Genomic DNA, 24,859 nt, shown 5'->3' with positions numbered 1-24,859 from the left:
AAAGCAGTAAGATGTCAACTTGTTTTCAGCAAGTTACATTAGACACACTTTGCAAAAATCTCACAATAAAGTGTGAGTGTGTTGTGGCTTCATTGTGAATGTAAATAAGAAATGTTTCTGTTTTAGTAAAATCTGGTAACACAAATTGAAACAGTGTGCTCATCTAGAAAATGACTTAATTTTGCGTTTTACACATTTTCTAAATGGATGTTGGGATCGGCCTTAAAAACATTTTAATTGTAAAACATTTTACATTACATTACTTAGACAGGAAGTAGCAAAAAAATGTACAGTAATGAGAAAAATAACCAAACAGAAATGCTGTTTACAACACCTTTGCAGGGCGTCACTTTTTTATGTTTTGACGGAATGATGTCTCCTCATCAGTCTAGGTTAAGTTGTATTGAACCTTTGCCTTATAAGTTGTTTATCTCATATCCCCCTTAGCCTGTCAAGTATTCTGGGGGAGCCATGTTTCTTCTGAGGCTTCATAGATAAGTGACAGCACCATGTCATTACATCTGTCACCGCAGGCTGGCACACTGGCAGAATAAAGTGACATTTAAAAAAAAAAATATATATATATATATGTATGCTTGTGAGGTGGACGAGGCCAGGGGGAAGCAGCTGAGGCCTAAGGCATATACAGTACCTCGCTTTGTTACATGTCTTCGTTAGTTTGTTATGAAACATCTCATCCTTAAAACTCCCTTTCTAATGCCCATCTTTCTGTGTGAGTGAATGTGTTTACAAGCAGTGTCATGAGGCATAATTTGATAAAAGTCAGAAAAAAACAACATTCAGTGTTTTGATATGCCATAATATATACTGTATGTTTGAATGTATTACTAGTTGCAGTAGCAGCAGTATAGCCTACCTAAACAGCGTGTTTCTGTTCCACTCCAAAGCCCTGATGACAGGCACTCTCTGACAGCTGACCCCACCAGCATGAAGCCGGCATCGCAGGTGAATATGGCTGTGGCACCAAATGTTGTCTGAGTACCAATCTTCTTCCCATAGGTCGGAGATGGCAGCTCACCGCAGGATATAACTGAAGAACACAGTCAGACACAAGCAATTTAAAAGCAGTTGTATAGCACCAATTTAGCAACAAGTTTATTTGGGCGGCAGGTAGTGCTCATTGGTTTCAGAGAGGAATGCTACCAATGCTGGCAAGCTGTTTATCACACACATTTGGTTCCTATATTGTTTTTCTCCCACACCCAGAAAATCACTGGTGAAGAAAATAACAGCCATTTTTAAAATGTCACAGTGTTCTTTAAAGAAAAATAACATTGATTCAAAATGTCAAGGAATCTTTTAAAAGAAAAATAACAGGTGACAAAAAATGTCGAGGTAACTCTTTGAGGTCATATTGGAAAAACGAAATGTTTTACAGTATATCACTTACTTACCAAAGGTTAAAAATAAATGCCTGCCAACACTGCATAAGCTCACTAATTAATACATTCATTATATTGTACTTGAAATATTTAACGGTTTAACAGTGTTGTGGGTCAAACCACTTGGCTGGGACCAGTTGCCAGGCAACCAGAGGACTACTCATAGCCATGCAGACCCTGATTGGTATCAAATGTAGATATTTAAGTGAGTGACTCTTAAAGTAAATAGCAAGTTTGTGTAGATATCAGAGTAAATACACACACACACATGAACACGACTAAAGATGGTGCATTATGATCTGAACACTCAAATATGTGTCCTAGTTGGACGTTTCCACAGCCTAAACGTCCATACATGTAGGCTATGATATATGTAGCTCATTGCTGGTATTTTTTTTCAGTTGAAATTTATGGTTTAATCATCATAAGTCATCATAAATTCTCTGTTACTCACCCTGGCAGTGTGGTCTCTCATTTCTCCAGCTCCACACGCCATTGGATAAGCACTGGATGTGGGCGGGGCCTAATCGGTAGTATCCCGGATCACAGGTGAACACGATGCGGGTTCGGTACTCGTAGTGTGAGCCGTTGACAATCCTCCAGCGGCCGTGCTCTAAAGAGAACGACCCGATGCTTGGACATACCACCACTACAGAGGAAGACAGTGCGAGGAGAAAATAAAGCCTTGTGACATTTGCCTATATGTTTTAAAAAAAACAGTTACCTTTTTGAAATCAGTGTCAGATAGTACAGTAAGAGTGGGGCCAAACCACTGTAAAATATCTGACAGATGACCAAAAATAATTAATTTAAATATATAATAAATATGATAATCTAGCAAAACAGTCTTGCCACTCATAAAGGTGATTACATTTTGCCTACAAACTATCCATTTTGCTTAGAGTGAGATGATAATCTAGTTGTTATTGATTTAAAAATGCGGCATTTAATGTTTCTTATTTGTGGTTTTTGTAACTGAGACAATGTGAACCTGAACTGTGCCTGAGTATTTGCATTCAAAAGTGTGTTGACATTTGTGGTGTAGTATGTTTAAATGATTAACTCATCAGATTCTGTGTTTTTCTTTTTGGTAATATTCCACTGATATCCACGCATTACTTACCAGAACATCGTGGAATCTTATTGTGGTTGCTCCATGTTCCATCAGGCTGACAGATGGCTGAGGTAAGCTCTTTGCTGGATAGTCTGTACCCATCGTTGCAAAAATAGGAAACTCTTGTTCCGACGGAGTAGTCTGCTGTTAAAACGCCACCGTTTATGGGAGCCTTGGGCGCCCCGCATGAGACAGCTAGAGGAGGACAGATACACACACTGGTTAAGAAGAGAACAACAATTAAGTCTGTCAGGTGGGCACGTTTGATGTGTGCCTTGTTTGAAACATGTCTTGAGATTCAAAGCCAATGAATGTATTGTATTTCCGAACAAACACAAGTCTTTTCTTCAATGAAGCTATTCAACTAAAAATATACCGTCAAGAGATGCTGGATCTCAGGTTTTAATCCGCTCTAACAAAAAAACATGCTGCTCCACAATCCACAGTGGTTTTAAATAGACTGGTTAGTAGAGCACTGCAGCGTGTAATTACACAGTGTCGAAAATCTGCTATACATCCTTCATTTGACTTTCTTTCAATGCCAGCTTTGAGGCAGTGCCTTCCAGTGGTAAATTAATGAGTGAGATAAGATGCTATCAAGTTATAACATAACAATGTAATCAGATATTTGAAGAAGATATTGTGCTATATTCTAAAAATACACATGAAGAGACGGAGAGAGAAAAGGCTATTTCATTTATTTGACCAATTAACATGTTGAATTTACTTAAGCATATGGGATATCACTTATATGTGAAATTGGCATATTGTCCTCACCTAACTATTCACCTAACTGATTTCAAATGTATAGGCTGATCAAAATAATTTCATGGTATGATGGTACCATATAGCAAATGGTAGGTGGTCTGACAGTATGAGGGTGGCTGCATTTAATATTGCACCTTAGCCTTAAGAACAGTATACAGAAGTCACTGTAACAGCTAGCTTGTCTGAGAATAATAAAGTGCAGCTCTTTTACAATCGATTTCTTAGCTGCAATAACTTAATGATATGAACTAACACACCTTGACACGCAGGTACAGGAGAGTCCCATGCGTGGTAGCCGAGTGCAGTGCGGCGGCAGGTTCCCGTGGTGTTGCCTATGAGACGGTAACCACGGTCGCAGGCCCAGCGCACCACGCTGTTAATATGGCCGCCGCTCTGGGAGGAGATAGAGCCATGGAGTGGAGAGTCTGGGGTGGAGCAGTACAGGGCTGGAAGAGTGGAAGAAACACAATTAAAAAATACATTTTAAACCAAATTCACACAGTGTGGTTCACCGCCACAACAACAGCAACCCCAGAGTTGATCCCAAGCAGTAAAGACCCCAACTCATTAACAATCAAGATTCAAGGCAGATGGCAGCAGAAGACAGAAATATCATAGATTAAGTTTTTTTCTTTACTGCAATATATAATACTATTATGCAACAATACCATAAATACAGTAGTCTAACATGTTGTAAACATAGTATTGTGCAAAACAGTTAAATGTTCTACCATCCCAGGAAAAACAGATGTTTGATGCTGAGATTAACACAGAATTAACACATAATTGTTGTCTGCATACAGGTGTACGCAATTATAACCATTAATAGCTTTAACATGTAACATTAACCAGTAAATCTTACTTGCAAGGTTACTGACAGTCTGGTGTCATATACATTACAGATATTGTGATAATCTTCTAAATTATCATGAGGCACTTCTGTATTTTATAAACAATGGAAGGCCTAGCCAAAATACTAATGGCATGTATGATGGTTATTGGTAAGCAATAAAGTAAAACAAAGTAAGTAATTTATTATGAAATCATTATGGCTTTGATGGCTTGAATGTGTGGATAGAGGTATGAGATTGAAAAGGATGTTGTCACTTCAGGTAAAATGTCTCAAAACGCTTATTGGACTAAACTGTACAAAAAAGCAGACATATTGATTGATGTCTACATTCATAGTGGTGATTATACCTTCCCAACACGTCTTAAAAGCAGTGAAGTGGTTTTAGCCAATTAGGATCTATCCGACAAGCTGTATGAAGGCTAAATGAAATAAATAATAAATCTCTCTCTGCAGAGTTTTTGGATGGAACATTCAATGAGTAGAGTTAGAGTACGATGTCAAACATTACCGGACACGTTGCCCACAAAGTCACCCGTTGCTATAGGTAATTTTCTGAAATATTCTTACAGCAAGAAACATTCATCTATAGTGCACACGATGCTGGCAGCTGCAGGCAAAACAATTGGCAATGCTGTTGCAACTGTCAGCAACCTGGCAACAAGTTCAGCAAGTTTGCCTGTTTTTTATAGATTATTGGCCTGCTGTTGTGTCTGTCTGTGTCCCGTATCTATGGCGGAAGATATAAGTCCTTATACGATGATGTCAGTATATCCTATGATAAGTTACCAGAAGCAGTTTCATTATGTTCCTCAGTCATAGTTTACGGAGATTACCCAGGCATGGGTCCAGTTAGATGTCGATTTGGGCAAGATGCCTGGTCTGTAACTCTCCAAATTGGACAAGGAGCCAAAAATAAGTTCTTAACTGGTTTATATATTATTGATAAGACTGATTTATGTGTCCCTTTGATCTCCAATTGGTCCAATGTCATCTGTGTGGAAGTTTTTTCGAAACCCACCACTTAAGAATTATTGAGGGAGTTTAATACTTTATACTGTATTATCCATGCATAGAAACTACAGAATCAGTGCCAGTCGTACAGTTTGTCAGTGATTTCCAATTAAAGCTCTCTGACACAGCTTATTTGAAAAAGCACTAAAAGTTTGAAGTCAATGGCCACGAAAAGGGCTTCAAAGCAGTAAAAGCAGCCGACTGACAATTTGTCATTAGATCCAATCCAGGCTCTTTCCCCTATAGTATTTTTATGATTGATAGTATTAAAGGGATGATTTCAACCACACAAGAACTTTCTATAATTAAATGCCAACTTGTCCTGTTAAAATGGCAACAAAAAAGAAATGCTAGAGTAAGAGTAAAATTGCTTTGTAATTGTAAACTGAGCATATTTTTCACAAAGTGGTGGCAGGAGTACATTGTCATATACTGTCCTGATTGTGCAAATGCTAGGGTTACAACATATGTTCAACAATCCTTAAATATGTTCATATCAATCACAGCTACCAAAGAAGGTTACTGAGTGCGAGTCCTAGGAGGCTTTTCTATTATTATCCTGCGTATCATTTATCACACAGAATAGTGGTGTTTTTTTTATTAAATGTTAGTAACAAAGAAATTGTAGCACAATGAGTACAAATTTTTTCCCCTTTTTCCCCGAACATACCCCACCCACATCCCACCCTCACACCCAACAACATGAAATATACACTACAAGAAACAAAAATTAACAATCAATATGAAGAAAAAAAACACATAAAGAAATAAAATTGGTGTTTTAAAGGTAAAAGAAGCAGCCTCCTGAATAGACCATATTAAGTGTAGAGAGGCTAAACAGCTAATAGTCCCCCCCTCCCCCTAACTGTCACAAAATGCCCTTGAATACAGCACTCAAGCCTCATTACCCCAGTGAAGGTGCTTAAAGTCCAACAATCTACAATTACACTTCACATGCCCAGGTGCAAGACTCCCAAAATGTAAAGATTGCTGTTAAAAAGCATCTGTGTGTATCAAGCTAACCTTGAAGGAATAAAAGTTAAGAATTTAACCCATAATGCAATTTAGTACACCACTTTACGAGACAGAACAAAGTGAGGTAAAACAGTAAGATGAGGTACAAGACACATATTGCCTGAGCGAGATGAAGTCAATGATACTGCACATACTTCTAAATTGTTTTTGTATATTCCCTTTCCTCCCTACACAATCGCAAATTGAGAAAAATGCCTCAATCTTTGCATGAATGTCTAACAAATGACTATTTACAGTATATGTTGAACAACTCCATTGAGTGCCCTCTCAGTCAGAGTCTCCATCTCTCTTTCTGTCTACCTCTGTCCTTAGTTCCATGCATTATGATAATATAAAGTAGTAGTAAAATAAAGTTGGGATACATACTTTGGTACTCACCAACATAACGAATTTTGAAGCCTTTCTTGTTCGTGCCATGGTCTGAAGACCAGCGGACCAAGAACTGGTGACCAGAGGTTGTGAGGTTGAAGGGTGTTGGCAAGTCACCGCTCAGTGTAGCCAAGGTGGGACTGGAGGCTACTGGACCTGACAAGTGTTCAAGACAAATGGAGAAGGGGAAGAGAGAAACAAAAATAAAGAATGAGATAATACAACTTAATAACACATTCATATAGTCAACAAAGAGTATTTTCTGTGTGTGTGCTCACATGCGGTTCTAACAAATACTGCACTTCTTAGCTGAATTCTGACAATACTTTATGTTAGTAAGTGGTGTAGAGTGTTTTTATTTACCATCGAAAATCTCCAACACGTCAAACTCTCTCTCAGTGTGGAAATTTTCAAAGGTGATGGTGACGTTGTAGCCTTTCTCCACTGAAACGCTCCATGAACACATTTGGAGGTTGGGGTAACTTTCTGGCCAACCGGGGCTCAGGATGACACCTGACGAATCATACCGCATGTCGTGTGCGGGGCATTGGACTGTGGACAAGAAAGTGAAGGGGAGGATTCTATTTTCAATGCTGTTAACATCAACCATTAAATATGAATTACAGTACACTATTGCAGTGATGTACAAGCACCTTGGCATGTTGGAGGTTGTGCATCCATTTGCAGTCTTTCTCCAAGGCGACATGTAAGAATCTCACTGCCAACCAATGTGAATCCAGGATGGCATCTGTACCTGATGATGTCACCTGGACGCACAACATCATTATGTGTAACTTAATTGATAATTAAAAAAATAATCATCTTATAATATGTTATGCTATACAGTATGTTATCATAATGGCCATTTTCTTTGCTTGTTTTAATACATTCCACTAACAATTGTCATGTACTTTACTTGAGTATTACAACATACGAACATAACACATAATATGAAACACAATACAATTACATTTTGAAGGGAATCATTGCGTGTCTGCATTTGCTGTGTGCAGTACATGAGTATCAGATATATTGAGTCTTAACGAATGATATATTTTACAGATAAGACAATATTTTGTTCTCTTGTCAAGAACTGGAAAGTTACAAGAGTGAAGTTTGCTTTTCTCATGTCTAATTGACATGTGTGAAGGCACTGCAGGCAGGCAGACAGACATACAGACAGACAGACAGGCTCACCTATCTCCAACTCGCCGTCCTCTATCAGCATGTCAGCGTTGGCCACTTCTGGCGGAGGCTGGCAGACCCTTAATTGGTAGGCTAGGAGAACACACACAGCAGAGGAGAGGTGAGATGACATCATTCGGGATTATATAAGAATGTGTGAGAGGAAATGAAGAAGGTAAACCCAACCTAGATAAGGAGAAAATCGATCAATGCTTTGAAACTGGCAATAAGTCACCTTTTAAGTGTGGATGTTTTGTAAGTGGCTGATCTACCGGCACTAATGTAATAAGCTTCCAAATGTCTGTGAGTGTAACGACACGCCCGAGACTTACGCTGTAAATCCTTTGAAAACCAAATAGCGACGCAACATGCACATTTTAATTTTGCTTGTTTCAGTTAAACTTCATTTTTAAAGTTCAGACGGTCGTGTCAGAAAAGCACGTAATCAAAAACTGACCAGGCACACAGTTATATAGCACTTGAATCATAAAAAAAAGAAACTGAGTTCACAGCTACTGTGCTCAAGGCTGTAATCAATATTACTGCATGACCATAGATCACTCACTAGCACAGAGAGAGAGAGAGAGAGAGAGAGAGAGAGAGAGAGAGAGAGAGAGAGAGAGAGAGAGAGAGAGAGAGAGAGAGAGAGTAATACAGACAGGCACATAGAGGGGAGGACTCAGGCAGAGAGAGGGAGGAAGGGCTGAGGGCTGTAAGTCAGGATGAAATTGACTATGAAAATGAGACCTGCCAATAGTACCTGCTGCTCTCATGCATATCAAAGCCCTATGGTCTGTGTGTGTGTTGGGCACTATGTGTGTGCATGTGTACGTTTGTGTGTGTGTGTGTGTGTGTGTGTGTGTGTGTGTGTGTGTGTAGCTATGTCTATGCATCGATGTGTGAGAGGACAGGTTCACTGTTGAGCAGTCATTGATCTTATTAAGCTCTGAGCATTTTTTCCCTTTATAGCTACTTTCACATTCAAGTCACATGGGCTTTCTTCTCAGTTTCACGTCTATGACAACTGTATCCTTCAATGTATAGTCTTTTATTCCATAGCTTGACCATGATTTAACAAATATAATGACAATGACATGGATGAACATCAATCCCAAACGGTGGATCGATGCTTCCTTGGGGTTTATTTGGCATTTTGAATCAAATATGCACTTTAGCGGCGGTCTCAGGGGCAAACTGTGACATTTGGAAATCCAGTTACATCACTGCAAGACACAGACAAATAAATGTAAAAAAGTACATATCCCTTACTCTGACAAGTTCCTATATTAAGTAACAGCGCCTAGTCTTCCTCCATATAACTAAGCATTCAGTCATGCTCACATGATCAAAGAGGGTGTTGTGCTCACTCATAATGTGGTTGCCTTCCTCCTAGCATTGCCTGTCCTTTATGTTTTCTTGTTATATTTATATTCTCTTTTAAAACACAAGTGACAAAATAATGCGAACAACTCCTTGCATAAATGTCATCCCCTCTCCCTCTAGTCCACACTCCCCCTATAACTCTCCACTGTACACCCTTCATTAAAGCAGAAATTGAAAATAAACTTGAACCCATCAGATGGTACTGTTCCTGTGCGAGTGTGGCAGCTGACAGTTAAAAACTGCAAACAGAAATTCAGTAACAACATGACATCTGTGTGAGAATAAAGAGCATTGAACAGAACTCTGAGTAGAAGCAAAAATAAGCCTCATGAGGGGGAGGGCAGAAGATATACAGTACATGTTTACATAATTGTGTGTGTGTGTGTGTGTGTGTGTGTGTGTGTGTGTGTGTGTGTGTGTGTGTGTGTGTGTGTTTGTTTGTGTGTGTGTGCAAGAAATAGGGGGAGAGTTAGACAAGACTGTGATGACACACTGTGTTTGAAGTGTAAAAAGAGCACATAAAGTTAGACTCATTAGAAGATATTCTGTCATATTGAAATTCCATCCGAAAGGGCAACATTTCAGGACCTTAGCAATTTTGAAGAGAGGGTAAGGAATATAAGTAAATAGCATTTCTTTACTGTAGGGTGAAAACTTTGCTTTGACACAATAAAATGATTTTGGTTTGATGAAGCTATTATCTCAAATTAAATGGTTATGCTTTTAAATGTGTATAATCTGACTATGTTGACATAATGACGTGAAACATACCTACACTAGACTGTACTCATACAAATGTATACATCCAATGTAATACAGGGAGCCTACAGTGTATCTATGTTGGACACATTTGTAATTGTGTTCAATTAATTTAGTTTTTTGGAAATAATATTGCATCTTGCAGCAATAAGACACAACACAGTGTCACTTGGACATGATCCACTTTGTCAACATTCATTTAAATAAATTTGAGTTGATATGGTCAGCACATCAATAATCCTGTAAAACCCCAGTCTACAAGTCAAAGAAAAAGCTACAAACATGAAGTGAAACCATTGGAGTTACATTTTTTATTATTTTTCATAAGACATCAGCTGGGATAAGGACCTAAAAGAGTGTATAAAGAGAGAGGTTTGCAGGCATAAAGGTGAAAAAAGAAAAAAGACGAGTGTGGAGGTTTTCACTTGAACAAAACAAAAGCAAATCTAAGAGCCTTGAAGGGGGCACAGCAAGAAGATTGAAATGGAATGAGACCATTTTACATAGAGAAAGAGCAGTTTAGGACGGGCAGAAATACAATCTTCACAACTCTGAAGAAGGAAGGTGCCGTAAGATTGGTGTATATGTGTGTAATATGGCAGCATAAAAAAAGGCTGCTGTGCAAAGAGAGACCTATTTATGCCCATACCTTCACTTGGGGCAGTGTTTCTTTAAAATCTTTTTTCTTCTTCTTTCGTTGGAAAGGCTATAGGCTTACTTTTTCCCTTTCTTGATGATTCGGCTGCGTAACTACAGTACCAATTAAAACCAAACTATTTAAAAAAATTATAAGAAAAGCAATTTGTGTGATTTGGGTTTTTTGTTATGTGGCTGGAAGTTAAAGGAATACAACTTTGTATTGTTAGCTTCTAGCACATCTTGAGAACAAAAGGAAATTATACCTGCAGGTAAAGAATGATGAAAAAAACAAGATTTATATTCACACGCATGGTTAAGTTGAAATATAAATTAGTTTTTACAGCACAAGTTTCTTTTTTACCAACTTTTTAGTGCTACTTCCCAACTACTGCACACTAACACAAGACAAGATGGAGCTGGAGGCAAGAAAGTGCCAATAAAAAAAATATCAAAACACCTGCACACCTGTTTTAGTATAGAGTGAAAAGCAAATCTGTAAAAGTGAATCTAGCATAATAGCCTTTGTATGACTCTTTTGAAAGTAGTGGCATTCAGTACACTAGAAGATGAAATCCGACAATCTATGAAATGTCGACCAAACTCCAAAGTAGTCGATACCTGGAAAAACTGCAGACAACAATAACTCAATTTGTGAAATTAAATTAAAAAAATTATCAACACCACATTACGGTTGTAGGTTTTGAAAAAGATGCCGGCTTCAGTTAGAGGTTTTAAAAGTGCCAGTGAAAGACCAAACTCCATGAGTCAGAATGAGTGAAAGGAAGCCAGTGTGAGTGGACAGTAATGAGGATGAAGCCGAGCACAACAGTAGACTGAATGATGCCATTAGTGCAGCCATAGACATAATAAATGTCTATGTCTATGTCTATGAGTGCAGCTACAACTCATCATGGTATTATAGTTTTACCACTGTAAATCAGGAAAACAAACCAAATGGAGAGAAAAAAAGTGGCATTTTTTACCAAACACACACAATCACATTACATTCCCAGTTCCTGTATAAAGGAAATGTATATGAACTAAATGTATATCCCTTTAACAAAAGTTATAATGTTTTTACTTCTTACCATGGTAACTTAAGACAAAGAAGCCGGCTCCGGAGAAGTCCGAGTGGAATTTGATGAGGATTATGTTGGAGGTCGAGTAGACAGACTCCAAGGCTGTGTTCCCACTAAACTGGCCAATCTGAGGGGATGATTGGTCTGGACCATCCCTACAGACAAAACAGAGAGAAAAACACACACTCAAAACGACTGTATCACAAAGGGGGGGGGGGGGGGGGTACTTCAGACTAAAGACCCATTAACAAATGGACTCGATCTTTCTTTACTGAACAATAGAAGGGAAACATCAACTCTAAAACATAATTTGAATAAGTTATTGCAGTTATCCCTGTCAGTTAAATGGCTATTTGTGACCAGAAAATGGTTTCTCCGAGGCTAGAAACAAAGATAGAGGAGACTTTGACGATATTTATGAGACCAACGCCAGAGCTGCTCCATTGACTGCGAATGGAGTCGGACATGACGAAGCGCCAGTGCCGAGAGCAATTGTGCATGGCTATTTGGGCTCATCTCCCTTCAGAAAACAATCCAAACTACAATGTCACAGAGCTCCTTTAGACATAAAACCGTCAACAACGCAGTTTCTAATTCACTTACAAAAGAGCCGCTCCTTATTGTCTCTCTTGATAGCAACACAGTTTTAAAGCCCTAGCTCACTCTTTCTTGCTTCGGGAGGGGCATATTGATTGAATGGTTGTAAGATCATAAGAATAACAAATGTGAATCCCGTTGTACACTTGGCTCTCATTTTGCCACTAATATCAGCCTGGCATTCATGAAAAGTCGTGCAATTACAGCAGAAGGCAGACAGGAAGTGATCTATCAACCGGCAGGTCAGGCTCTCTGTGCGATGTCGTGAGCATATTTTATCCTTTATGCTAGAGACCCAACAGCTGTCAAAATGGAACTAACCAATGGCGACCTCATTATCGGTGATTAAAAAGTATCATCATGAAGTTAAATTAAATGATTATTTCCTGGATTTAAGTGCTTTTGAATGAGGCCAATTATACCTGTCGGGATATGTCATGAAGCAACCTCTTCTCTGATTCAAAGTGGAAAAAGAGGGAATACAAAGAGCATACATTTAAAATATAAAAAAGCTGCAAGTATTGCTCAAAAAATATTGCTCAAAAACTTAAAAGGTACACACTACTTGCTGTAGTTTGGTCTGGCTTTGCAAGACTAATTAAAAGGTAACTCGTAAGGATCATAAGTAGCTCCTGTTAACCCATTGATGACTATGGCAATCTAGGATGCATGTCCTTAAAGGCCAGGACACACCAGTCCGACATGTTCCGACTACGCAAAAAATGGAGTCGGCCGTTTCAGGAAGCTCCAGTCTTCCCGTCGCGGCCAAAGAACACACCGAGACGACTGTGTATTTTCCGTACGCTCGCGGGACGTAATGTCTCCACAACAGCAGGCGGCGCTAATCTGTATTGTGGCCCGAAAAAATACGAAAGCCGGAAATGATTGGACATCTCTCTAGAGCATAAACATAGATAGAAATACGTATTTATATTTATGGACCATAAGAGCACAATTTTTAGCAGAGAGTGTCGAGCATGGTGTCGAGCAGTCAACAAGGGTTGATGCATGTGAGTACTCTCAAAACGAAATGAACAAACATTAAAACGATGGCTAGCTGTTGTTAGCTGTTTGTGCTACCCGCCTCACTTCCGGGCTTCACTGATTCGCTAGCCCTCCACCAATCAAATTGCTCCAAATGAAAGACGGTCGGCCGCCGATTGAACATGTTCAATCGGCGGCCGACAGGCTCAAAACAATCCCGACGACCTCTACGTCGGCCGACGTCACGGCACACACCAAACAGATACGTCTTTTTTTTTACGACGGCGATTATCGGGCTGGTGTGTCCTGGCCTTAATGCCTGAGGGTTTTCTGAAAAAATTGTACGAATTGTCAAGTCTACCAAAACCTTAATATCTAAGCCTATGTAGCAAATAGAAACATGAAATAAAATACATTTAAAATTTAAGGTTCACAGGTTTTATTTAAACATGCTCCCTTAGCGCTTACACACCAACACATTTTTCTAAAAATCGTCAAACTTAGATGGGGGAGAAAAAAAAGAATAAATAATATAAAATATTTAGTGTGATTTTCGTCAGTAGCCTATAGTGGACCTTGATTCTGCGCACTAAACGCCAGTAACTGTTCTGTAATACACTATCGCTGACACAGCCGGCTTATTTTTTTTTATTATTTTGTTTTATTTTTTATTTTTTTGATTGATGTGATTTTCGGCAAACCACACAACTTTTGGGTGGTCACGTGGTCTTAAAAAATCAACAAAACCCACCTCATGTGTATTTGTACCAATGACAGTGCATTCTATGCTGCGCATGCCATGAAGATTAGATAAAGTAACAATGCTGCACGATGGAGCATCAGGCAGGAGAGGCAATGTGGCATCGCGCAGCAGCCGTCATCAATGGGTTAAGTGGCTTCAAGGGAGTTGGCATATAACGCTAACATGTACAGTATGTACAAAATAAAATGTACAGGTAAAGTACAGGTAAATGTATAGGGTTGACTAAAAATGTTCAATGATAATGTCCATGATATTGCATAATTCCCCATTATATCCCGTTAATAAGAAAGTTATAATGTTTGCGAGAGAAAGAGAGAGAGAGACCAAACAAGCAGAAAAGAGCTGAAATATTGGCTGGAACACACCTCCGCACCGCATGCCTTCTGATGAATGTATGATTTAGCCCAACACAAGGTTATATCTATGACATACATGATAACTCTTTCGGAGAAATCATCTGGTAAGCCTCCCTGTATGGGACCAATTAGCAGACTAACTGACTGTGAGCTTGGCTGGCTCTGGATGGAGGAGACCACTGTGAAAATCACACCTTTGCCACATACACTGTGCTCTCTACAGGAAACCAACTTTGTGGCTGTGTGAGTGGGAGTTTTTAAGTGTGTTTGTGTACGGTGGCTGTCTTTTCTTTGTGTGAGTTCAGCAGTCTGTCTACTTTCCTAACTGACAGCTGGGTCAGGGACATGCTGTGCGGACCAATTCATGGAATTCACAGAATTGGCTATATATGGTCGACACATGGCTCAACAACAGTGTTGTGGTGTTCGCTGTGGGGAAGTCAGGCTCCATATATTGCAGTGGTGAGCTACTTTTTAATAATAAATAAGTGTACAAGGGGCGACAGTGGCAAAGTGGGTAGGGAGTTCGCCTCTGGTGTGCAGGGTCGAAGGTTCGATCCCCCGCCTACCTGTCACATGTCAAAGTGTCCCTCGGCAAGACATCGAACCCCGAATTGCTCCCGATAGTTAGCTTGCACCCTGCGTGGTAGGTAGCTGCTGCTATCGGTCTATGAATGTGTGTGTGATTGGGTGAGTGTGTACAAAACAATGTAAAGCGCTTTGAGTCTGTGAAAAACCAGGGAAAAGCGCTATATAAGTGGAGTCCATTTACCATTTACAATATACTGTATACTGAAGACATCTATACAATATACCACACCCCATGGTTGAAGGTTGCATTTGCAGCAACTAAAACGCTGCCACATGAAGCTAAGGGAAAGCCGGTCTCCAATGTCAAGTGTGTAAATACCCAAAATGCTTTCAAATTTGAATGATTGTATAATAGACTAAAAAGCAGCATTTTGATGAGCGGAGGCAAGGAATGGATTAGTCCACTGGCAGCAAACTGATCGATAACATTGTTGATAATTGATTCATTGTTTATTAAGTCAAGTGTGCCAAATATTCTCTGGTTCGAGCTTCTTAAATTGAGAATGTGCTGTTTTTTTTAATTAGCATTATTTGGGTTTTGGCTAACTGTTTAGACAAAACAAGCTATCTGAAAACTTCATCTTAGGCTCCTGTGAAAATAATTGCTACATTTCTGATATTTTGGATTTTGATTAATGCTGTGATTTTGCAAGCTCATGTGTGACATTGTGAGTTAAGTTAACCAGTTATTTGGATTAGTCATACCTAAAGATTCAGACTTGAGAAATGAGTGGGTGCATTTGGCAGTAAAACCTCACATTTTTATTTACATCTTAATTAGAACCTCTAAAGTAAAGTAAAGTTGTCATGAAAGTAAGTAAGACTTAACTGGAGACTCTGGAACATATAGGTAAATGTCATTGCAATGTACCTCAGGTCACCTAATGGGATTTTTCTGTTAGAGAAAAGGCACATTGTGTTTAGCTTCCAATGTTCAATTTCTTGGTGTACCTGGAGACTATCAAAGCCATTCTTTTATATAGTCAGTTTTGGTCGCCCAGGTACATTTCGGGAAAAGGTACATTGTGTTGCCAGACTGTCTCAAGAGATAACAATGTTTTCTGAGGGCTGTGGAAACCTGGGAGGCTGGAGTCGGTGACAGTGCTTGAATCATGACGGGCTAACACAAGTACAAGACAGACATTTGGTCCTTCAGTGTTGGTCTATAAATAGATCATTTGCAAAGGAAAGTATCAGAAGGAAACCATGTTTTAACTGCTAATCCATGTCTGTATGCCAGGTGATGCATCTAAACTGTTGATGCTGCACCCTGCCATCTATTTATAGGAAGCACGCTTTGGCTATCGAAAAGGGGCCGCAACATGGAAACTATATACTACATTGTAGAATAAAATGTATGGTTCTGCTGTAACCTTGTACCAGCATTAAACTATGTAAGATGGTGTCCAAACATTTTTTTTTCTAAATGCATTGACTGTTGCTGTTGCCAATGGATGATTTCTAAAAAAGAAGATTAAAGTCAAGGGGCAGATAGGGAAAAACATGTAGACTGCATCTAATAGTGTGAGAAACAGAGGCAAGGATAGAAAGACTTATTGGTAAAGAGAAACGGTTAAAACTTTACAAAAAGGAAATTATGTCAGAGGAACTTTATATTCAAGGGGAGATGTCTGTAGCCATAGTAACCCTTGCAGGAATTAAGCCAATTAGTGGCCAGCTCTGAAAAGATATAAAGGAACATGACGTCCTGTGTGAGAGAGAAAGTGTGTGTTTGTGTGTGTGTGTGTGTGTGTGTGTCTGTCTGCAGCAAAAATTCCCTAAAGATTTGGTACAAATTAAATAGCCATTTAGTCAAATAAAAAAAGAACACATCATAGCGTTGAAGCAGAAAAATATGGAAATTAAAGGGTAAGCAGTAGCTCATAATGAGGATGTCAGCAATTCTGGAGAATGCTTGTTGTCAAAATGTCCATACTGTGTGAGTGCGCTGAAAAAAGATCCAGTGTTAATACACAGCCTATGATGTGTATGTACACTGGATTTTTGTTTTCAGCGAACACATATAGTACGGACAGATAGCGGATCATGGGGATGTATCCACTGATTTTGACTCTGTGATGAGTTAACATGTGGAGAGAAAAAAGAAAGAGGAAAAAACTAAAAATACCTACCAGACGGTAATGTAGTCATATATGGGCTCTGTGCTCAGTACAGTAAAATTGATATAGATCCCGTGTCCAGGAGGAACTCTTACACTCCACACACAGTCCTGGAAGTTGGGATATTCCTCAGGGTGACCGGGAGAGTAGATGGTTCCATTTAATGATGTGATGTTGCCACCGCAGAGAGCTGTGAGATGGAATATTAACACAATTACTCTTAATACATTTCCAGCAAATTACTATGACTAAGCTTCTAGTAATTGACTGGACGACTGAGATAGCAGACTTCTTTATCAGTAGTGGAAAGACCACTGGGTAACACCTTAATACCTTTAATACATTGTCATTACAGTTTTATTTGAGTTCTGCAGCACAGGTATTTGTCAGGAGTGTCAGTGTAACTCATAACTGGTGTGATGTTGCCATGGCTCAAAGCAATAAGACAGACTATTTACAGTTTTCTAAATGCAAGGCCCTTCGATGAGTAATACTGTGCTAAAGTTTAGCTTCAAAATAAAAACAAGAGTGATAATTAGTTAACTGGGTTGCTGCTCATCATAAACTTAGACTATTATGATAATATACTTTCACTGCTGGAAATGCATAATAACAACCTGCCTGACACCTCTCTTTTTTCCTTCAGATTAATTCGATACTCTTTCCATTCTAATTCTGGTTCTCCTATCCATTCAATTTACACTGGGAACCATTTACATTTTTTAAAAGTAACACGTTGCATATGATTGTAATTGCTTTGTATATATTTTTTTTACCACTTTGCTGTCAGTGCACCATTCAATATTAACTATACTGAAGAATACTGTACAGAATCTGGAAAACAATGCTATGAAACGCCATCACTTTAAGCACATCAGTGTTGAAATGCTATTAAAAAGCATTCACAAGTGAGCGCACTTTTAGGATGCACACCTCATCTCTAAAAACCCATTTTTGGATTGACAGAAAAAATTAGCAGGACACATGTATATTTTAATTTCCTTGGGATCTGGGTCCATGAAAGGCCCATGTTGCAAACCACACATAAAACATAAATGATGTTTGTCTGGGAAAGTGGGTTATTTAATACAAGCCGAGCTGACAGCAGCAATGAAAAGACTTACACAGTTTGTATTCACTTCAAGATAAAGCACAGGGCAATGTCAGGTCTAGCTGTAAACATATTTTTTCCAGACAAAAAAAAAGTTCAATACATCCAGACAGTTAAGAGTCATTCTGACACAGACAAAGATACAGGGAAGACCTTCTGCATTACCTTCACATCGTGGCAGTGGGTGATTCCAGGTTCTGCTGATTCCATGTAAACATGTGAGTGAAGCGTCTCCGATCAGAGAGTATCCAGGCAGACATTCAAACGACACCGTCATGCCGACACTGAAATCGTTGCCGATCACGATGCCGTTTCGAAATGGCCGAGGGTCCGGGCAGCTCTGGAGCTGGTAGGCTTGAGAGACAAATAACCCAGGAATTAACCAAGGACAATGGAAATACAACAAAAAGGACTACTTTAAAAAATTGGCCAAGAGCAGCAGTATTATGTATATGTGTTTCCTTTTTTTCTAATATCATGTCATTCATAGAAAAATACAATAAATGCATCCATCCATAACACTTTGAAATTACAAAACAGTTAGTAGATTTTTCAGGAAGGAAAACGTCAAAAAGTGAAAATAACAAATGAAAAACAATCAAACCAAACATTCAACCAGATAATAAATATCCTTAAGGTACAATTAATCGTAATATATTTTCGCAAATATTTCCGTTAATTCATATTTTGGGTCTTTACTAGCCTGACCATCAGCTGTAGCTGCCGGTTTAAACATCCTTCAAATACACTTGCTCTGCCATTAACTACTCTCAATATGTTAAAGCATGCTTTTTCTCCAACTCATTTTCCAACAGACTTTAAAAAGCTTATTCAAAATGATTCATGCTTGTAGATGAAGACGTATATCTGCAGCCGACATATCACACTGAAATATGAAATGCTGCAGAGAAGCTCTGACAAAAAAATAACAGATTTAAATCCAGATTAAAAACTTCACGACAACGGTATCATGAATCAAAGAAGCGCCAACTTCTTCTTTTGATAATGCCAAAATACTCTGACAGTCATCTGCCATTCACACCTTTTAGTCCCAGTGACTTTTCACAGGCAAAGATGCAAGAGTCAGGGTTTCGCACGACTGAAGAAAGACATGTGGCGGATAATGACAAACATAAGTAGAAATAATATTCCTATTTTAAAACACGTTGACAAGTCTCCCTTTCATGAGATACAAGATTTGCACAATAATGGAATAAGACATATCGAATTTAGGTTTTCTTATAATAAAAAAATGAGTCGGCTTAAAACCTTTATAATGTTAGAAGGATGAAATATGAAACTCGTCACCGGAATAAATCCGGAAATGAGGACTTGCTTTCATTTCAACCTTTACTATTTTGGAAATACAAACCAAGAAGCATTATTGTTTTATCATTGTCTGAATGTAGATCATCTTGCTATCAGTTGCTCCTGAGAACAAAGAGTTGTATAAATCTGCAAACCAACTTTCCACATTGCTAAATGTTGTGTTCTTTGCTTTGCATATACATCAGGTAAAGGAACTTGTAATAGAAACAACATTTACCTTGATATGTGGAGTGGAACCCCGGCTTGTTTTGTGAATAGTCACTGTGGAAGAAGAAGCTGGTCTGGTGGGTGGTGCTGAACAGAGGCTTGGGAATGACTGGACCGCTGAACCGGTCAATGACGGAACCCGTCTCCAAGGTTCCACTGCGGATCTCTAAGTAATCATGGATGGCTTCAGTGGAGAAGTTCAGAAACTGGAGGTGGATACCTGGGAGAAAAAAAATACACACATCGTTTTAACATTTAACAAGGCCGGCAAGAACAAGCATGTATAGATGCTTCAGCTGCCAAAGGCCCCAAAACACTGATTGAGTGATGGAGTAATTGAAAACATCAATCAATGAATAATAACATAGACATTGGACACATGAAGGGGGGTGGGGGGAGAGGGGCAGACAACAGAAAACCACGCACGCTGTTTACTTCAAGTTCAAAGTTGACAGTGTTTCTTACCAAAACCGACAGGTAAGTTGACTGTCCATGTGCAGTCTAATCCACTGGGGTAGTTGCCGGGGTAACCGGGACTTAGAATCACTCCACTTACATCTGTCATGGACCCGCCACACTGGGCTGCAGACACACACATAAACACAGAAAGTGAGATATTTTTTATTTTTTTTAAATTGCTCAGTTTTGACCCTGAGAACAGCAGTTATACAGTTCTTCTCCTTTTTTTTTAAAGACACTGCTATTGGCTGGACACTTGAGTATTTTCTAACCTGACATTTTTCATTGCTTTGAATAAAACATTCATAGTCTAATGCTATAATAAATACCCCTTCTTGAATAAATTACAATTGTGCAAGTAGATGTGTGTCCGGGGCTTGTTTCCTCCAGTTTGCCTCAGTGCATGCTGATGATGATTCGGCACACTCTGCATGTCAGAGTCTGACGGAACTTTGCATCAGTTTAAAAGCTTAATCATATTCTGCACAGAATACTAAATAATCAGCTCATCGCAGGGAAGTAAATTGTTCAAACGGCTTATTTTCCAGAGAGATAGGGTAGGCCATGGAGACAGCTGCTTGCGTCATTTCTGCAGTAAGGAGGTTCTACAATCTGAAAAAGTATATCTGGGATGGATTTAATGCATGCATGCATGTGTGTGTGTGTGTGTGTGTGTGTGTGTGTGTGTGTGTGTGTGTGTGTGTGTGTGTGTGTGTGTGTGTTTGCACTGATCATACCTACCAAGACATAATGGTACAGGGTAGTTCCACCTTCTCACAGGTCCTGGCATGCAGGTGATGTGGGCATTGCCCTAGGAATGTCAAAACAAACGACAATATATTATAAACAAAACAGTTGGGAAACCACTGATACACTTTAAATATGTTGAGGCAGTGCTGGTTTTATCAATGCAACAATAATATTAACGCTCTGCAATAACAACTGAAACCCTCTGTATTAATACTTTGGAGCTGTAGTGTGTGTGTGTGTGTGTGTGTGTGTGCGTGTGTGTGTGTGTGTGTGTCTTAAACATGAGGAACCAAACCTCCAGAGCTGTGTACTGTACAGGAATTGGGCAGACCACACCAGAGACATACATTATTCAAGAGTTGTGCGAAACCACACCAGAGTTGTATGTTTAAGTCAGAGCTGGGAAAACTACTCGAGAACGGGGGTTTACTTGAGATTCACGGTTTGAATAGTTGTTGCTTTGTGCAGCCAGGGGACAAAGAATAAATGGCGGCACATCCGGAAAAAGCCTTTAACGATTTCACGTACATATTTGAAAGTCAATTTAGATTAACCGGCTGCTACTTGTATGCGTGTGTTATGTGTATTGGAAATGCCTATCCTCCAACTCATCTTAGTCCCTCAGTAGCTACTCTGAATCTGTTCAGACAATACAAACAGTGTACACACATGTAGGTTGCACTTTTACCTGAAGGGAGTAGCCTTGTTCACATGAGAACTGTACAACGTCTCCCACCATAAATCTGTCTCCTTGCCTTATTCCATAACTTGGACTCTGAGGCTCTGGACATGACTCCAGACCAATAGCTGTGAAGAATAAAAAAAAAACAGTTTAAGTAATTGTTTTTTTTTTAAATACTGTATATCTAACCAATATAGCCTATATAAAACAATAATTATAGCATGTGTACAATACAAATATGTTACCTGTATATTCCAGGTGAAAACCAGCAGCCGAGACACTAATATCAGAGCTGAAGCTGAGATGGAGGTTGTTGGATGTACTATTCAGGAGTTGGGGGATGGTGGTGCCTGAAAGCAAAGAGGAAGAGAGCAACAGACGACAATGATTCACATTTCTTAATTTTTTCTTTAACTGAGGCTTGAAAGTTAATTATCTTCGTTATCTGTCAGCAACAACAACAAAGGCCTCCCAAAACCCACATTGTCACTTCTTTTTTTGCTTGTTTGTGAAGTGGTATCCAAGGATGGAGAGGGGGAATTACTTTTATATGAGACATCTGTCTTATTTGAAAGCCCTTTTTAAAATGTTGTCTTTGACCTACTTAGCGTGGCAAGGCAAAGCACAGAGTGAAAGATGGGTACTGCGCTACTGAAGCAAAGATGGCACGGTGCAACAGTGTAATCCTGTCAGGGCCCACCATCACAAAATAGATTTAATGTGCAGGAATACTAACCAACTCTAATCTCCTCTATCGACTTGGCTTGCTTGAAGTTGCAACAGTCGTAAAAGTATATCTTCTGACAGTATCCTTGTGTTGTGTTATATGTTTTTTTTTGCTCAGTGGCAGGTCCGTCAACAAAACTAATCAAAGTCAAAGAGACAGTCCTCTGGATAAACAGTGAGTTAGGCCAATGGATACTATTGACTGCCTGTTGTGAGGAGAATTAATTAGCACATTTTCTAACATTCTGAGGCTCCCCTGCTGCTCCTGTTCACATTCCAGAAGAAATCTCGTTTATTATCATAACTGAGAACAAAATAGTTTTCCTTAACAATAAATGATGAATGGTGATGAATAATTAAATTCATGGATTATATATAACGGTTGTTCTGGGACTTTCTTATGAACAGTTGTAATTAACCAGTTAAAAAAAAAAGTTTTCTCATAGCCCTGCATGTATTTACTCACTAATTACTTTTAATATGGGAATATGTCACTGGAATAGTCATTTGATGTCTCACAACATAATCTTGTTTTAATCTGAGTTTGCCAAAAGATGACGAGCCCCTCCATAGATCATTCAATAGTGACCCCCAAAAGATGCCGACAGCTGCTTGAATTAAAGGAGTGTATGTATCCAGAGGAATGCTTTAACTAGACTGAACACATTATTGGGTTGAATATGAGTTGCTGGAGCCCTGGTGCAAAGGCCCCTTCATGTGTTGGCATGACTTTTGGACCCTGTGGATCAATTGTAAACTATGTACATTTTCCTTCAACGTGAAAAGACAAAAAACTAAAAATAGGAGCTTCATTATGTTTCAGGCCAAGTCATGCAGAGCAACAAAACAGTAATATAGAAGTAACATTAGCTTGTCATGATTGATCATAGTGAAAAAATAAATATGAAGCTGGCTATATTATTCATTTATACCTCTTATAGATACTGTCTTGGCTTTGTGTTTTGAGTTATAAAATATTGCGCTTCCTGTTAAAGTACACCTGGAAGTATAGCTAATCATTTTGTGCAGTACATTTTGGGAGCATTCAGGAGTGTGCATAATTGTATTATTTTGGAATTAATGTGTTTGACAAGTCATGTCATAGGTTGCTTAATATGAAATATCTATTCCTAGTAGAGAATTAGAGTGTTGGAGGCTCAATTAGCTATGCGACAAAATAAACCTAAACCCCTTTGGAGGACTCCCAAATAAACAGGCAGGTGCCATTGGGAGTTTTCCTCAGCTCCTGCTGGGTTCCACTTTAGCTCTGTATGCCTCAAAACATCATGACAACAGGCTGTGTTTTTCTAACTTTGCTACATTTAAGTGACAAGCTATATTTACGTTGTCAGGTAACAAGACAACAGGTGGCCATAGCCCTAAAATGTATTTCCCTCTATAGTGTAAATTAAGGGCTGCAGCTTAAATAGCATTGTCTTGATTAATGCTCAATAGTGTTTAAATGTTACATTAACTATTGCTATCAATCTTGTCAGTTCAACTGTGAATTGTATAATTTACAATAATTCTAAATGAAAATAACTATATGCCATAACCCAACTGTTCTAATTGCTCCTACTTGGGTAATTTGTTTGCAAAACATTTCATCACTGTCATTCGTGAAATTACTTTCTGGCCAGAATGGGGCATGTTGTTAACCTTTTGAGTATCACTATAAAAAATATTGACAAAACTGTTTACCAGAGTAGCTGCCCAGTCTTGGTGCGTGGTTGTCGGCACCGTCGTAAAAATCCAAAGAGTCCCAGTTATGCTCAGTGGCAAAACTCACAACTTGTATCTGGGGAGACAGACAACGAGGAACAGAAAGAAGACAGATTTGTGCTTTTGTTGCATTTTGTTTTCAATAAAAACACAATTTGCTCATTCTATGCACAAATTCAGAGTTATATCCGTTAGTTGCTGGACATATTCACTAAAATTATCAAGATGTAAGACAAGGCCTGTACCACAATTGTGGTGTAGAGTTAAAAAATGACAGAAGAACTGAATGCTGTGCGATGTCCGCTAAATCTTTCTAACAGGCTCCATTTTGTGTCAGAGGCATCTTTGCCTTTGTATTGTCCGTGAGGGCAGGTTTAGCTTACACACAATCAGCCATTATCTCTCAAGATTAGATCCTATCTAGTTGTCTCTGGATGGTCCTGCTGCTCTCACAAACCGTCCATCCATTCATCCTTCCAATAATATCTTATCTTGGCTTGACATTCTGCCTGATCAGCATTTTAAGCCAATGATACATAGGTCGGACAGGAAGCAAGTGTGTGACGGGACACCTACCTGTATGCCAGCCCCTTCTGGAACAGAGATCCTCCACACACAGTTCTGGTTGTTGTCGTAGGGCTCTGGATAACCCGGTGAGAGAATGGTGCCGCGACGAGAGGTCAACACACCTCCACAGGGAACTGAGAAAGAGAAAAAACAAAGCAGAGGTTAAGACTTAGTAAAAGGAAAAAGACAAATTCGGCTGTAACATCTCCTGCCCCTGTAGAGGATGAGAGCAAAGAACCTGAGGCAAAGGTAACAGCTTGGGCATAGCTAGGCTTACGGCCTGGACTCATTAAAATG

The 24,859-nt window shown here is 39.1% G+C and overlaps 1 protein-coding gene across 1 annotated transcript in view; it reads right to left on the bottom strand.

Annotated features, from left to right (window-relative positions):
- csmd3b (CUB and Sushi multiple domains 3b) overlaps positions 1-24,859 on the bottom strand; it is a gene marked incomplete at both ends in the record, with an annotated part of 320,381 nt that overhangs the window by 25,059 nt on the left and 270,463 nt on the right. Inside the window, 18 exons of the mRNA XM_080046015.1 lie at positions 878-1,051; positions 1,858-2,052; positions 2,527-2,712; positions 3,543-3,731; positions 6,551-6,709; positions 6,917-7,105; positions 7,207-7,320; positions 7,751-7,831; positions 11,608-11,753; positions 17,022-17,199; positions 18,286-18,474; positions 19,667-19,876; positions 20,122-20,238; positions 20,857-20,926; positions 21,554-21,672; positions 21,793-21,897; positions 23,975-24,071; positions 24,572-24,696. Coding sequence (XP_079902141.1) covers positions 878-1,051; positions 1,858-2,052; positions 2,527-2,712; positions 3,543-3,731; positions 6,551-6,709; positions 6,917-7,105; positions 7,207-7,320; positions 7,751-7,831; positions 11,608-11,753; positions 17,022-17,199; positions 18,286-18,474; positions 19,667-19,876; positions 20,122-20,238; positions 20,857-20,926; positions 21,554-21,672; positions 21,793-21,897; positions 23,975-24,071; positions 24,572-24,696 — 2,643 coding nt within the window. The remainder of the gene's footprint in view (positions 1-877; positions 1,052-1,857; positions 2,053-2,526; positions 2,713-3,542; positions 3,732-6,550; positions 6,710-6,916; positions 7,106-7,206; positions 7,321-7,750; positions 7,832-11,607; positions 11,754-17,021; positions 17,200-18,285; positions 18,475-19,666; positions 19,877-20,121; positions 20,239-20,856; positions 20,927-21,553; positions 21,673-21,792; positions 21,898-23,974; positions 24,072-24,571; positions 24,697-24,859) is intronic.

This window comes from Ammodytes marinus, assembly GCF_949987685.1.
Source record: "Ammodytes marinus genome assembly, chromosome: 17".
Classification (NCBI taxonomy): domain Eukaryota; kingdom Metazoa; phylum Chordata; class Actinopteri; order Uranoscopiformes; family Ammodytidae; genus Ammodytes; species Ammodytes marinus.
This window is presented reverse-complemented; position numbering and strand designations above follow the sequence as displayed.